Source organism: Thalassophryne amazonica, chromosome 3 (genome assembly GCF_902500255.1).
Source record: "Thalassophryne amazonica chromosome 3, fThaAma1.1, whole genome shotgun sequence".
In the NCBI taxonomy this organism is placed as follows: Eukaryota; Metazoa; Chordata; class Actinopteri; order Batrachoidiformes; family Batrachoididae; genus Thalassophryne; species Thalassophryne amazonica.
This window is the reverse complement of record NC_047105.1, coordinates 24,972,510-24,989,164: the sequence shown is the minus strand read 5'-3', so window position 1 is coordinate 24,989,164 and position 16,655 is coordinate 24,972,510. Positions and strand designations below refer to the sequence as shown.

The 16,655-nt window shown below is 38.9% G+C and overlaps 1 protein-coding gene across 1 annotated transcript in view; it reads left to right on the top strand.

Annotated features, from left to right (window-relative positions):
* Nucleotides 1-179: 179 nt before the first annotated feature.
* The window catches only part of LOC117506437 (serine/threonine-protein kinase 4-like), a 54,473-nt gene continuing 37,997 nt past the window's right edge, over nt 180-16,655 (top strand). The window contains exons 1-5 of the mRNA XM_034165940.1: nt 180-495; nt 7,227-7,307; nt 9,452-9,580; nt 11,282-11,396; nt 12,405-12,569. Of these exons, the coding sequence (XP_034021831.1) occupies nt 458-495; nt 7,227-7,307; nt 9,452-9,580; nt 11,282-11,396; nt 12,405-12,569 (528 nt within the window). The 5' untranslated portion in view covers nt 180-457. The remainder of the gene's footprint in view (nt 496-7,226; nt 7,308-9,451; nt 9,581-11,281; nt 11,397-12,404; nt 12,570-16,655) is intronic.

Sequence of the window (16,655 nt, the reverse complement as noted above, 5' to 3'; positions counted from 1 at the left end):
GATCAGTTTTGATATTAAAATCATTTGAGATCTTGATTATCTCAATGAACAACTTAAGTGAGCTTCAATGTTTGGTGACGAAATGCAGAAGAGAATATTCTGTATGTTCGCGCCCCCTGCTGCAGGTGGCCTGCTCTGCAATGTATGTTGACCACGCCCTCTTGGCCGTTCTTCCTGGTTTGCTGAGCGAGTCTCGGTTTCTTGAACAAGTCTGGAAATAAAGTTGTTTGGTGTGATGCAAGAGCCGGAAAATGAATGAATCCATTGGAGGGGACACGGCAGCTAGGAGTCTCTGTCCACCGCGTGTCAATATGTTTTTACAAAATGAGAAGGCTAACTCAAAAACAACGGTAAAGTCTAAGCAGGCTAGCTGTTAGCTTACAGGCTCATTAAAGTGTTGAGGAAAAGTTTGTCACCAACCGGCCGAAAAAGACAAGTTGGACCGAAAAGGATAAATATGGACGGCAAAGTCCAAATGAGGAATCACCCCCGCAGGTAACGTTATTCTAATGTCGCATCTTCATGGATTTGTTGAGTTTGTCTTGTGAAGTCAGCCGGTGAACGTCAAGATAAAATCTGCCAAAACCGTGTTACCATCAAAACTCCACTTAATATACCTAAACTTTGTAGATGTTGGATTCACATGTTGTCTGCTCAGAGCATCAGCTTTCTGTGTTCCCAGGTTTTGACAATATTTCAGTCAGCCTGAATTTGGGTCATTTACCATTTCTCCATCCTAAATGCACTTTGAAGTTTTGTGGGCTGTAACGTGGTCAGTTCCTTACTCAATTCACGTTAAAAAATGATTCACCACAGTTCCAGTCAACTTCTTTATCCCTCTTTGTTGTACAGTTGTACAAATGTCTATGGCTATATTATTAGACGGCATTGCTTAAATTTTCATTGTTACGCAGATGATACCCAGCTTTATCTATCCATGAAGCCAGAGGAAACTGCATGATTGTCTTACAGACATAAAGACATGGATGACCTCTAATTTCCTGCTTTTAAACTCAGATAAAAATCAATCAGTTTTATTTATATAGCGCCAAATAACAACAAACAGTTGCCCCAAGGCGCTTTATATTGTAAGGCAAGGCCATACAATAATTACGTAAAAACCCCAACGGTCAAAACGACCCCCTGTGAGCAAGCACTTGGCGACAGTGGGAAGGAAAAACTCCCTTTTAACAGGAAGAAACCTCCAGCAGACCCAGGCTCAGGGAGGGGCAGTCTTCTGCTGGGACTGGTTGGGGCTGAGGGAGAGAACCAGGAAAAAGACATGCTGTGGAGGGGAGCAGAGATCAATCACTAATGATTAAATGCAGAGTGGTGCATACAGAGCAGAAAGAGAAAGAAACACTCAGTGCATCATGGGAACACTCAGTGCATCATGGGAACCCCCCAGCAGTCTAAGTCTATAGCAGCATAACTAAGGGATGGTTCAGGGTCACCTGATCCAGCCCTAACTATAAGCTTTAGCAAAAAGGAAAGTTTTAAGCCTAATCTTAAAAGTAGAGAGGGTGTCTGTCTCCCTGATCCGAATTGGGAGCTGGTTCCACAGGAGAGGAACCTGAAAGCTGAAGGCTCTGCCTCCCATTCTACTCTTACAAACCCTAGGAACTACAAGTAAGCCTGCAGTCTGAGAGCGAAGCGCTCTATTGGGGTGATATGGTACTATGAGGTCCCTAAGATAAGATGGGACCTGATTATTCAAAACCTTATAAGTAAGAGTAGAATTTTAATTCTATTCTAGAATTAACAGGAAGCCAATGAAGAGAGGCCAATATGGGTGAGATATGCCTCTCTCCTAGTCCCCGTTAGTACTCTAGCTGCAGCATTTTGAATTAACTGAAGGCTTTTCAGGGAACTTTTAGGACAACCTGATAATAATGAATTACAATAGTCCAGCCTAGAGGAAATAAATGCATGAATTAGTTTTTCAGCATCACTCTGAGACAAGACCTTTCTAATTTTAGAGATATTGCGTAAATGCAAAAAAGCAGTCCTACATATTTGTTTAATATGCGCATTGAATGACATATCCTGATCAAAAATGACTCCAAGATTTCTCACAGTATTACTAGAGGTCAGGGTAATGCCATCCAGAGTAAGGATCTGGTTAGACACCATGTTTCTAAGATTTGTGGGGCCAAGTACAATAACTTCAGTTTTATCTGAGTTTAAAAGCAGGAAATTAGAGGTCATCCATGTCTTTATGTCTGTAAGACAATCCTGCAGTTTAGCTAATTGGTGTGTGTCCTCTGGCTTCATGGATAGATAAAGCTGGGTATCATCTGCGTAACAATGAAAATTTAAGCAATGCCGTCTAATAATAGTGCCTAAGGGAAGCATGTAGAAAGTGAATAAAATTGGTCCTAGCACAGAACCTTGTGGAACTCCATAATTAACCTTAGTCTGTGAAGAAGATTCCCCATTTACATGAACAAATTGTAATCTATTAGGTAAATATGATTCAAACCACCGCAGCGCAGTGCCTTTAATACCTATGGCATGCTCCAATCTCTGTAATAAAATTTTATGGTCAGCAGTATCAGAAGCAGCACTGAGGTCTAACAGAACAAGCTCAGAGATGAGTCCACTGTCTGAGGCCATAAGAAGATCATTTGTAACCTTCACTAATGCTGTTTCTGTACTATGATGAATTCTAAAACCTGACTGAAACTCTTCAAATAGACCATTCCTCTGCAGATGATCAGTTAGCTGTTTTACAACTACCCTTTCAAGAATTTTTGAGAGAAAAGGAAGGTTGGAGATTGGCCTATAATTAGCTACGATAGCTGGGTCAAGTGATGGCTTTTTAAGTAATGGTTTAATTACTGCCACCTTAAAAGCCTGTGGTACATAGCCAACTAATAAAGATAGATTGATCATATTTAAGATCGAAGCATTAAATAATGGTAGGGCTTCCTTGAGCAGCCTGGTAGGAATGGGGTCTAATAGACATGTTGATGGTTTGGATGAAGTAACTAATGAAAATAACTCAGACAGAACAATCTGAGAGAAAGAGTGTAACCAAATACCGTCATCACTGAAAGCAGCCAAAGATAACGATACGTCTTTGGGATGGTTATGAGTAATTGTTTCTCTAATAGTTAAAATTTTATTAGCAAAGAAAGTCATGAAGTCATTACTAGTTAAAGTTAAAGGAATACTCGGCTCAATAGAGCTCTGACTCTTTGTCAGCCTGGCTACAGTGCTGAAAAGAAACCTGGGGTTGTTCTTATTTTCTTCAATTAGTGATGAGTAGTAAGATGTCCTAGCTTTACGGAGGGCTTTTTTTATAGAGCAACAGACTCTTTTTCCAGGCTAAGTGAAGATCTTCTAAATTAGTGAGACGCCATTTCCTCTCCAACTTACGGGTTATCTGCTTTAAGCTACGAGTTTGTGAGTTATACCACGGAGTCAGGCACTTCTGATTTAAAGCTCTCTTTTTCAGAGGAGCTACAGCATCCAAAGGTGTCTTCAATGAGGATGTAAAACTGTTGACGAGATACTCTATCTCACTTACAGAGTTTAGGTAGCTACTCTGCACTGTGTTGGTATATGGCATTAGAGAACATAAAGAAGGAATCATATCCTTAAACCTAGTTACAGCGCTTTCTGAAAGACTTCTAGTGTAATGAAACTTATTCCCCACTGCTGGGTAGTCCATCAGAGTAAATGTAAATGTTATTAAGAAATGATCAGACAGAAGGGAGTTTTCAGGGAATACTGTTAAGTCTTCAATTCCATACCATAAGTCAGAACAAGATCTAAGATATGATTAAAGTGGTGGGTGGACTGATTTACATTTTGAGCAAAGCCAATTGAGTCTAATAATAGATTAAATGCAGTGTTGAGGCTGTCATTCTCAGCATCTGTGTGGATGTTAAAATCGCCCACTATAATTATCTTATCTGAGCTAAGCACTAAGTCAGACAAAAGGTCTGAAAATTCACAGAGAAACTCACAGTAACGACCAGGAGGACGATAGATAACAACAAATAAAACTGGTTTTTGGGACTTCCAATTTGGATGGACAAGACTAAGAGTCAAGCTTTCAAATGAATTAAAGCTCTGTCTGGGTTTTTGATTAATTAATAAGCGGAATGGAAGATTGCTGCTAATCCTCCACCTCGGCCCGTGCTACGAGCGTTCTGGCAGTTAGTGTGACTCGGGGTGTTGACTCATTTAAACTAACATATTCATCCTGCTGTAACCAGGTTTCTGTAAGGCAGAATAAATCAATATGTTGATCAATTATTATATCATTTACTAACAGGGACTTAGAAGAGAGAGACCTAATGTTTAATAGACCACATTTAACTGTTTTAGTCTGTGGTGCAGTTGAAGGTGCTATATTATTTTTTCTTTTTTAATTTTTATGCTTAGATTTTTGCTGGTTATTGGTGGTCTGGGAGCAGGCACCGTCTCTACGGGGATGGGGTAATGAGGGGATGGCAGGGGGAGAGAAGATGCAGAGAGGTGTGTAAGACTACAACTCTGCTTCCTGGTCCCAACCCTGGATAGTCACGGTTTGGAGGATTTAAGAAAATTGGCCAGATTTCTAGAAATGAGAGCTGCTCCATCCAAAGTGGGATGGATGCCGTCTCTCCTAACAAGACCAGGTTTTCCCCAGAAGCTTTGCCAATTATCTGTGAAGCCCACCTCATTTTTTTGGACACCACTCAGACAGCCAGCAATTCAAGGAGAACATGCGGCTAAACATGTCACAATAACTGAAGTTATTGTACTTGGCCCCACAAATCTTAGAAACATGGTGTCTAACCAGATCCTTACTCTGGATGGCATTACCCTGACCTCTAGTAATACTGTGAGAAATCTTGGAGTCATTTTTGATCAGGATATGTCATTCAACACTGAGTCTGACACGTTCTGATTTTCCACTTTGGTCATTTACAAAATCTGGAAATTCTCTTTGCATATCATTTGACTGTTATTGCTGTTAATTGTGTAAAAAGTGGTGTCAAAAGTTTTAAATTTACTAGTTTGGACTGATTCACTGTCAAGAGATGGAAGATGTTGAAAATTGGGTGTTGGAAGCAAAAACAACTGATCACAATGGTGTAAATTGTAGTTGTGGACCCAATTTTAAACGCAAATGTTAGAAACCATTGGTCCTGGATAGATGGAGTGAGGCAAAAATATATCATCTGCCAACCTCAGTGTTTTCTTCTGTGTAATCATTTTTCATGGTCTCATGATGTCTCATTAATGTGGTGAGGTGAGTTCTTGATGCTGATTGTGTTTATAAATTTAGTCTGACCAGTACGACAGTAGGAACTGAAGAGTTCCTGATCTGTCCTCTTATCAGGAGGCTGCCGGTAAAACACACTGTTATTATCAAAGCTCACTCATCCATGTTTCCTCAAAGGATGTATGAGTGGGCATTTCAGTCATTTTTATCGCCTTTCTCTTGGTGCTTAGGTGTCCTCGATCTTTCTTATGTGGTAACTTGTCAGAGGGTCATATCTTAATAATCTGCAGTGCATGGTCAAAAGCGCATGGTGCAAGTACATATACACTACTCTTAAGTGCAGTGGATCTGTGTGCACAAAGTGTGAAATTGTGCAGCAGATCATTTATAGGAGCAGCATGCAGCAGTACTCCCTGAGGTGAAGCAGGTGAACATCTTGTTCCTGCAAAACCTCATCTTTGTCCATCTCCGTCCATCTGACGTGGGTCATTCCATATGAAACAAACCTGTTTTGAAAGAAAAAAAAAATCTCCCAAGTTTATACTCCCAGATTTCCTCAATTTTCATGTTATTATTATTATTATTGCTTGTTTTTTTATTCTTATTATTGAAAATGATTTTTGGCCCATAGGTAGATGCCATCGGGCTGTAATAAAATCCAAATTTACCCTTTCCAACCTGAACTGTAAAGGCACCTCAAAAAGGGGCATTTTGGGGATCTGACCCATTTTGAGAACAAATTTTCTCTGTATTTCAAATCATTCAGGATACCTATTTCTGCATTAAAATATGTAATTTTAAGATACTTTCAAAACCACGTTCTTTTATTTCAACGGAGGCTATGTGTGTTCCACACAAGAATCAGAAAATAGATTTTTGGTTTAAAAAAACACTGTTCTTTGAAAATCTATAAATTGAAAGTTATATAACCAAGGAAACATGTATTATGTGTAAAACAGAAAATAGGTACAGGTGAAAAAGCCCTGGAAAAAAAAAATCAAGGCATGATCTGTTAGACTTTTAGAGATATGACTCAACAAAGGTGACAAGAAAATCGGCATCCACCCGCCAAAAGTACCTAATATTTTGCATTTTAGCCCTGTTATTTGAAAATATATCAAGACCTGGGAACTGCTTGTTGATTTCATATGGACTGACCCAACTGTATATTCCACCAAGTTGCAGATAGATGCTGTTGCACCTGTTGACATATCTTTGAGCAATACGCTGAAACCCAAATGTCTTTCACCCCAAACACATCTCGTAGATAGAAAGGTAGTATAGAAATAGTCGAGTCCACTCCAGGTTTCTCCTACCATCAAAACATGGACAAGTTCATCCAGCAGATGGGTTTGTTTGTGTGTTTCCAGATACTGCAAAATGACTTCTAACTAAGGGTGGAGACTGGTGTGGTGCTAAGGTGTCATCGCCATTGCAATGCAACAAAGAACTGCTCTCTGTCTCTCTCTATCTGTCTTGCTGTCTCTGTTGTGCATATTATCTTTTAAAGTCCCATTTATTGAATAATTCCTGTTGTTTTTACAGATGTCTTTCATCCAAAAATAACTTGAATCTTGGTTTTAATCTATTCTGATCCAGATATTGTTGTTTGTTGACTTGTCACGTCTGGAGTAGTTTTTTTAATGACAGTGTTCACTTTCCTGGAGAAAGGGAGAAGAAATGAACATCAGCATTTAAAAAGACATAGATATTTCACATGGTTGCTTTTATTGTGCAGGTCAGCACATCTTTATTTATCTACAAGAAAACTCCTCAGAGATAAATGTGTCATGTTGGTATTCAGAGAATGAAACTCTTACGAGGTGGCGGCTGAACACAGTGTGTTTGTGTAAATATGTGATATGAATCACTTTTTTTTTTCAGAGCAGGGAGGGTTTTTTGGTCTCAAACTCAGATATGTGAAGGTGATGATGAATGTCAGAAATGTGTAACATGTTTCACCTCCTTTATTTATTTTTTCCTTTCTGTGGTTGTGTGACTGCAGGCAGCTGAAGAAGTTGAGTGAGGACAGCCTCACCAAGCAGCCAGAGGAAGTCTTTGATGTCCTGGAGAAGCTGGGTGAAGGGTGAGTCCTTCACTCATTTACTATATAAAAAAAAAAGGAAAAAAAAAACCAATAAAAAAGCCACGACAAATTTATGCAACTCTCCATTTATGTGCTCCTTCCTCTTTCTGTCTGTTTGTTCTCTACTAGCGTCTGTCTGCGTTTGTCTCTTTCAGTTTTTCTTCTTGTGCCTGTGATTACAAACGTTGCTTCATATCCTGTTTCTCAACGTTGTTCCTGTTCCGACAGCTGATTGACACCTTGCATTTTTTTTTCTTTGTGATTGATAATGCTGTTGTCATTTATAGCACTAGAAAAGTGTTAAATTTATTCAGACCAAGGACCACTTAATAATAATCCAAAAAAAAGAGAAAAAAAATCCCTCAGACCACTTAACTCCCCAAATATCCAAAAAATAGCAGGTCTGCATTACAGATTACAACTGAATATTGCCAAATTTACACACAGCTTTGTTTACTCACTCACTCACTTATGCTACCATGTTATATTTTGGAGTTATTTTTAAATTTTTTGAGGACCACAATATTATTTTAAAATGTGATTATTTCACCAGTATGCTCATGGACCACTGCAGGTCGCTTACAGGTCACTTTTTTTGAGAAATGTTGCACTTGAATAAGTGAGTGACGGATGATTTTAAGGCTGTTCCAGTGGTCTGGTGGAGTTCATCAGACAGCTTGTCAGGACTGTCAGAGTGAATCAAGGCTTGCTAAGTCTGGATGGGTGAATTAATTAACTATGAGAAGACCTGGTGAAGCAACTGTCACACCAGGCTAACTTTTGGATTAGAAAAAAGTTTCAAGTTAGCATTTATATATTAGGGGTGTCATGGTGCACAAAAGTCACAGTTCGGTTCGTATTTGTGTTTAGACGTCAAGGTCTGGTACAGGAGCTTTAATCATACACTTTAGTACTGTGAGACAGTATAAATGTAAACTATTTTTTCATTAAACGGTTATGAATTGATTGCATCTCTTGTCATTCGCTTTGGGATGAATTTGCAGCATGTTAAGTGTTTTATTTTTTGTTTGTTTTTATGTTGCATGATGTGTGGTGCCAGCCTCCCTTCAATATTTTGTCCATTTTAACTTTGCTTTACTTTTGTGCATATGACAGCATCTCATAAAACCTCATTCTGTACAGATTTGAAATCATTGTCAGTTTAACTTGAATGAGCGCTGATCTCATCCGGGACAGAAATTCAACAGAAACATATATCAGTACACTTTCACCTTGAGGTTCATGGTTTTGGAAGAAAAAGGTAAATTAACCAATTCCATTTATGGTCCCAAAGTTTCTGATTGGATTAAAACATTCACTTGCTTTAACTGCCTGGCTCGTCGTTTCCTCTTCTTGCCTCAAACACAGACTGCAGACTGACTGAAGGGTGTGGCCACACCACCTGCTGTGAGGGTCTGGCCCCACCTCCTGCACAGAGCATGAAACTAGAGTGACACAGTCTGTGGAAATGAGATGACATGTAGTGACTTACAGAAACAAATAAGCATGTGCCTGGAATCAAGTATATATATATATATATATATATATATATATATATATATATATATATATATATATATATATATATATATATACACAGTGAGGAAAATAAGTATTTGAACACTCTGCGATTTTGCAAGTTCTCCCACTTAGAAATCATAGAGGGGTCTGAAATTTTCATCTTAGGTGCATGTCCACTGTGAGAGACATAATCTAAAAAAAAAAAAAAAAAAAAAATCCGGAAATCACAATGTATGATTTTTTTTTTTTTTTCTCTAATTTATTTGTATGTTACTGCTGCAAATAAGCATTTGATCCCCTACCAACCAGCAAGAATTCTGGCTCACACAGACCTGTTAATTTTTCTTTAAGAAGCCCTCTAATTCTGCACTCTTTACCTGTATTCATTCAGGCTTGGGGACTTTTCAGCTTGGGTGTGGCGCCTTTTTGTTGTTAGGTGATTGAACAGCTGACTTAATTATGCTCAGTGTTTTTATGTGTTGGTGGTTTAAAAAATATGAGAACGAATGTAATTGAGAATTATGATATTTAAGACTGTATGTGATTGTGTTATGAGGTTGTCTGATCACACCCTCTTTCACAGGCTGTGCTTCCCAAAATCAAACCTCTCCATGTATCTGTAGGTCCTATGGCTGTGTGTTTAAAGCTCATTATAAAGAGACAGGAGAGATTGTCGCCATCAAACAGGTTCCTGTGGAGTCTGACCTTCAGGAGATCATCAAGGAAATTTCCATTATGCAGCAGTGCAGCAGGTGCGACATAACTTTTGGATGTATAACAGTAAACATGAGCTGAGTTGTGTCACAGTTGCTAACCACTTTAAATTTTGTTGTGGGCAAAATTAAGGTGGCAGAAGGGGCAAAATTTCTCTGACATGTTTGCTTTAGCAGTAGCATAACTTCTTTGCTAAATCAAGGAATAAAATTTTTTTTTCACATACTGTAACAATGTTTCACAAAGTGCATTTACAGCCCCAAAACAAAAGTGTGCCCATATGGAAAATGCACAAAAAAGAAAAACCCCAGCAATGATTCTGACATTTACTTTGACTTCTGTTTCATTGCAGCTAGTATGAACCCAAGATATTTCATGTTTTGTGTGGTCACGTTATTTCATTTGTTAATATGCATTCATCACATTCCCAGGAATGTTGGTATGATAAGGCATTTAACACTTTGTAATGTTGCCATTCTTTCTGACAACACAACATTGCAAGTTATTTTGAAGTCCTCGATTTTGACAGAAAAACATCTATTTCAAAATGAGCAAATATTTTCACAAAAACAAAGTTTATCAGTGTGAACATTAAATATCTTGTCTTTGTGGTGTATTCAATTGAATATAGGTTGAAGAGGATTTGCAAATCATTGTATTCTGTTTTATATTCATTTCACACAACATCCCAACTTCGGTGGAATTGGGGTTGTATGACAGACCTTGGCTTTTGCACTTGTTGCTGAAAACAGTCTAGATGGTCGTTTCCATCTTGGTCCGAAAAACACAGAGTCCATTTCTTCCAGAAAAAAAGAAGGTCTGGAATACTGATTCTTCTGAATTCAGTACACATTTCCACTGTGTGATGGCCCATCACAGATGCCTCAAGCCCAAACAAGTTGCAGCTCTTCTAGACAAGGTTAAAAGGGATTTTTACACAGTAAAGTTTTAAGTGGCATTTGTGAATGTCCCTTGCCTATGTGGTTATATGCGCTATTGATGATTGACTGTTCTTGAAATGACATCATTTAATTTTGTTTTAACCTCATTACTAACCCTAAATTGCCCGTCCCATATGTTAGAGGTCTGAAATGGAGGTATGTTAACAAAATTAAATGAAGTTTACCTCACAAAATATGAAACATCTTGGGTTCATGCTGTCTGCAATAAAATAAGTCAAAGTAAATGTAAGAATCACAAATTGTAAGAATTTTTCGTTTTGAGGTTGTAAATCGTGTATGTGTGTGTTTTATTTCCTGTCTCTATAAATGTGCATAAAAATATGCCAAGAGCTTCATCTTGTAGTTGACACTTTTCTTCAAGCCTGTTGTTTATTTTGCCCATCCCAACTGATATGATTTATGAGTGACACAGAAAACCTGCTCCTTGTTACCATGGTACCACGTGTGCAGCTCTTTTTCATCAGTCAGATCTACTTTACAGTAATGAGTAAAGTTTAGTAGTTGTTACTTCTCCTGTGAAAATTCGTCATTGATTATGTCACAATTTTATATTCGTAAACGTATTGTGATGTGGTTCATTTTAATGTCAAACACTCTGTGTGAAGGATCTTTCATGCTATGGAAGCTGAGAATGATCTATACATCAATCAACAGAAAAACAACTTTGCAGTTTGAAAATGTATCACTCAACAAAAAAACAACTTTGCAGGTTGAAATTCAGAGATTGACTGAGGAAAAATTGAACCCTAAACAAACTGAGAATCTCTTTGTGTGCAGTCCACATGTAGTGCGATACTACGGCAGCTACTTCAAAAACAGTGACCTGTGGATCGTCATGGAATATTGTGGCGCTGGATCGGTGTCTGACATCATCCGAATACGCAACAAGACGGTAATGTCACACACCCGCACATAAAGTCTGTCTCCCATTCCAGATTTTTGGCCCCAATTTCAAAATTGATGAATTGGGCTGGATTCCCTCATAGTCAAAGTGTATATTTAATCACAGTATGACCTACTGTTTAATAATCTATCTGCTATTATTATTCATCTCAATGCATTTTCCCTACACTTTTACAAGCTGCTACAATTTCTGTTAAATTCTCAAAAATATCTTGTGTTGAAGAACATTTTCATGGCTTTTGTGTTGCGGACGAGGATCAGAAAGAGGCGTGTGCTCAGAGAGCTGTAGGTCCTGATTACTCCATATTATACCCATGTGTCCACTTTTACACAAGTGTCACAATTATACACCTTTTTAAAACTGTCCTGATTGCTCCAATGTTCTACAACAGATTACACTCAATTTAAGGCCCTGATATTGAGTCCAATCCCCTAAAACGTTCGACAATCAGGCATTGAAATTTACTAATAGGAGACAGGCCCCTTAAAACAGAGCAGGTTCATTTGTGTTTTGTTTGCGATGTGTCAGCACCATTCATAACTACTGCACTAGTTAATAAACTAGTGCAGTGGCTTTTTTCAAATATACTCTGTGTGTTTAGACTCATTTCTTCTCTGTTGCAATCTGTTTAATGATAGGCTTTGTTTATATGCAACAGCACAGCATTAACAGTCCAAAAACAAAACCATTTCAATTTGTAGAGTATTTACTTAATGTGCAAAAACACAGCTGCTGTGTCATACCATCGTTGTTTCCTGACTTTTCCTGAATTATCACACTTTTGAGCGGTGTCAACATATTAAACTGTCATGTCATCTTGTCCTTTTGACTGTTTGGCTTCTTAATGGAAAATTGCTCTTCCCACACGTTAAGGTGTTAAATTTAACTCGCCTGTCCTTGCTGACTGCTGATCGATCATCAAACATTCTACTCCCCTTAAGAAGGGGATTGTGTCACAGGGTGCTTTAGCGGGTTTTGGGGCTTTGTCTTTTGTAGTTAACAGAGGAAGAGATCGCCACCATTCTGCAGTCGACTCTGAAGGGGTTGGAGTATCTTCACTTCATGAGGAAGATCCACAGAGATATCAAAGCTGGCAACATCCTGCTCAACACTGAGGGCCACGCCAAACTCGCTGACTTTGGAGTTGCAGGACAACTCACGGTGAGAAAAACTACTTAAAAGATGAATGTAACTTTGTTAAAGTGATGAAAGATGGTGAGCTTGTTTATTCCCATAAACAGTGAATTGCTGTCATCTGCCTCCTGCAGCTGGCAGGCACAAGAATTCCTTTCAGAGCCACATATATTCAAGTATGCATGAAGTCGGTGTTCTGCTGCAATTATAGTGATTCCCTTGGGGGGCAAAAAAGTACATTTTTAAATTGTCAGCATATAGATTTTTGGCCAGTCAGTATAACTAAGAATCATTGTTATGTCTGTTATACCCCTGCCACACATAACCAGAATGACGTCAAATGGTGTCAGAATGATTATTCGGCCCACGTCCAAAAAGTGTCGGGTTTCAGTTCCAGAACGTTCAGACAGCAGTCTGTGAAAGTCCACACAGTTGGTCCCAGTCAGCCGGCTGTCCAGAGTGTGGCACATGTTCAAAACACTCCGGGTGCCGTCGAGGCGGAACACCTATCCAATGGCGGTCTGAGTGCTATCTGACCGCTGTTTACATATTCTGAAGGCCGCATAAACAGGATCCAAAAGGATCTGAGCCCGTATGAGGGAACCTAAAGATGGATCAGGCTTGGCAAAGCTGGCCAGCATGACCTGCACATGCCACTTATCCAGTTATGTCCACCTCCACTGTCAATCAATCAATCAATCAATTTTTTTTTATATAGCGCCAAATCACAACAAACAGTTGCCCCAAGGCGCTTTATATTGTAAGGCAAGGCCATACAATAATGATGTAAAACCCCAACGGTCAAAACGACCCCCTGTGAGCAAGCACTTGGCTACAGTGGGAAGGAAAAACTCCCTTTTAACAGGAAGAAACCTCCAGCAGAACCAGGCTCAGGGAGGGGCAGTCTTCTGCTGGGACTGGTTGGGGCTGAGGGAGAGAACCAGGAAAAAGACATGCTGTGGAGGGGAGCAGAGATCGATCACTAATGATTAAATGCAGAGTGGTGCATACAGAGCAAAAAGAGAAAGAAACAGTGCATCATGGGAACCCCCCAGCAGTCTATGTCTATAGCAGCATAACTAAGGGATGGTTCAGGGTCACCTGATCCAGCCCTAACTATAAGCTTTAGCAAAAAGGAAAGTTTTAAGCCTAATCTTAAAAGTAGAGAGGGTGTCTGTCTCCCTGATCTGAATTGGGAGCTGGTTCCACAGGAGAGGAGCCTGAAAGCTGAAGGCTCTGCCTCCCATTCTACTCTTACAAACCCTAGGAACTACAAGTAAGCCTGCAGTCTGAGAGCGAAGCGCTCTATTGGGGTGATATGGTACTACGAGGTCCCTAAGATAAGATGGGACCTGATTATTCAAAACCTTATAAGTAAGAAGAAGAATTTTAAATTCTATTCTAGAATTAACAGGAAGCCAATGAAGAGAGGCCAATATGGGTGAGATATGCTCTCTCCTTCTAGTCCCCGTCAGTACTCTAGCTGCAGCATTTTGAATTAACTGAAGGCTTTTTAGGGAACTTTTAGGACAACCTGATAATAATGAATTACAATAGTCCAGCCTAGAGGAAATAAATGCATGAATTAGTTTTTCAGCATCACTCTGAGACAAGACCTTTCTGATTTTAGAGATATTGCGTAAATGCAAAAAAGCAGTCCTACATATTTGTTTAATATGCGCTTTGAATGACATATCCTGATCAAAAATGACTCCAAGATTTCTCACAGTATTACTAGAGGTCAGGGTAATGCCATCCAGAGTAAGGATCTGGTTAGACACCATGTTTCTAAGATTTGTGGGGCCAAGTACAATAACTTCAGTTTTATCTGAGTTTAAAAGCAGGAAATTAGAGGTCATCCATGTCTTTATGTCTGTAAGACAATCCTGCAGTTTAGCTAATTGGTGTGTGTCCTCTGGCTTCATGGATAGATAAAGCTGGGTATCATCTGCGTAACAATGAAAATTTAAGCAATACCGTCTAATAATACTGCCTAAGGGAAGCATATATAAAGTGAATAAAATTGGTCCTAGCACAGAACCTTGTGGAACTCCATAATTAACTTTAGTCTGTGAAGAAGATTCCCCATTTACATGAACAAATTGTAATCTATTAGACAAATATGATTCAAACCACCGCAGCGCAGTGCCTTTAATACCTATGGCATGCTCTAATCTCTGTAATAAAATTTTATGGTCAACAGTATCAAAAGCAGCACTGAGGTCTAACAGAACAAGCACAGAGATGAGTCCACTGTCCGAGGCCATAAGAAGATCATTTGTAACCTTCACTAATGCTGTTTCTGTACTATGATGAATTCTAAAACCTGACTGAAACTCTTCAAATAGACCATTCCTCTGCAGATGATCAGTTAGCTGTTTTACAACTACCCTTTCAAGAATTTTTGAGAGAAAAGGAAGGTTGGAGATTGGCCTATAATTAGCTAAGATAGCTGGGTCAAGTGATGGCTTTTTAAGTAATGGTTTAATTACTGCCACCTTAAAAGCCTGTGGTACATAGCCAACTAACAAGGATAGATTGATCATATTTAAGATCGAAGCATTAAATAATGGTAGGGCTTCCTTGAGCAGCCTGGTAGGAATGGGGTCTAATAAACATGTTGATGGTTTGGATGAAGTAACTAATGAAAATAACTCAGACAGAACAATCGGAGAGAAAGAGTCTAACCAAATACCGGCATCACTGAAAGCAGCCAAAGATAACGATACGTCTTTGGGATGGTTATGAGTAATTTTTTCTCTAATAGTTAAAATTTTGTTAGCAAAGAAAGTCATGAAGTCATTACTAGTTAAAGTTAATGGAATACTCAGCTCAATAGAGCTCTGACTCTTTGTCAGCCTGGCTACAGTGCTGAAAAGAAACCTGGGGTTGTTCTTATTTTCTTCAATTAGTGATGAGTAGAAAGATGTCCTAGCTTTACGGAGGGCTTTTTTATAGAGCAACAGACTCTTTTTCCAGGCTAAGTGAAGAGCTTCTAAATTAGTGAGACGCCATTTCCTCTCCAACTTACGGGTTATCTGCTTTAAGCTACGAGTTTGAGAGTTATACCACGGAGTCAGACACTTCTGATTTAAAGCTCTCTTTTTCAGAGGAGCTACAGCATCCAAAGTTGTCTTCAATGAGGATGTAAAACTATTGACGAGATACTCTATCTCCCTTACAGAGTTTAGGTAGCTACTCTGCACTGTGTTGTTATATGGCATTAGAGAACATAAAGAAGGAATCATATCCTTAAACCTAGTTACAGCGCTTTCTGAAAGACTTCTAGTGTAATGAAACTTATTCCCTACTGCTGGGTAGTCCATCAGAGTAAATGTAAATGTTATTAAGAAATGATCAGACAGAAGGGAGTTTTCAGGGAATACTGTTAAGTCTTCTATTTCCATACCATAAGTCAGAACAAGATCTAAGATATGATTAAAGTGGTGGGTGGACTCATTTACTTTTGAGCAAAGCCAATAGAGTCTAATAATAGATTAAATGCAGTGTTGAGGCTGTCATTCTCAGCATCTGTGTGGATGTTAAAATCGCCCACTATAATTATCTTATCTGAGCTAAGCACTAAGTCAGACAAAAGGTCTGAAAATTCACAGAGAAACTCACAGTAACGACCAGGTGGACGATAGATAATAACAAATAAAACTGGTTTTTGGGACTTCCAATTTGGATGGACAAGACTAAGAGACAAGCTTTCAAATTAATTAAAGCTCTGTCTGGGTTTTTGATTAATTAATAAGCTGGAATGGAAGATTGCTGCTAATCCACCGGCCCGTGCTACGAGCATTCTGACAGTTAGTGTGACTCGGGGGTGTTGACTCATTTAAACTAACATATTCATCCTGCTGTAACCAGGTTTCTGTTAGGCAGAATAAATCAATATGTTGATCAATTATTATATCATTTACCAACAGGGACTTAGAAGAGAGAGACCTAATGTTTAATAGACCACATTTAACTGTTTTAGTCTGTGGTGCAGTTGAAGGTGCTATATTATTTTTTCTTTTTGAATTTTTATGCTTAAATAGATTTTTGCTAGTTATTGGTAGTCTGGGAGCAGGCACCGTCTCTACGGGGATGGGGTAATGAGGGGAT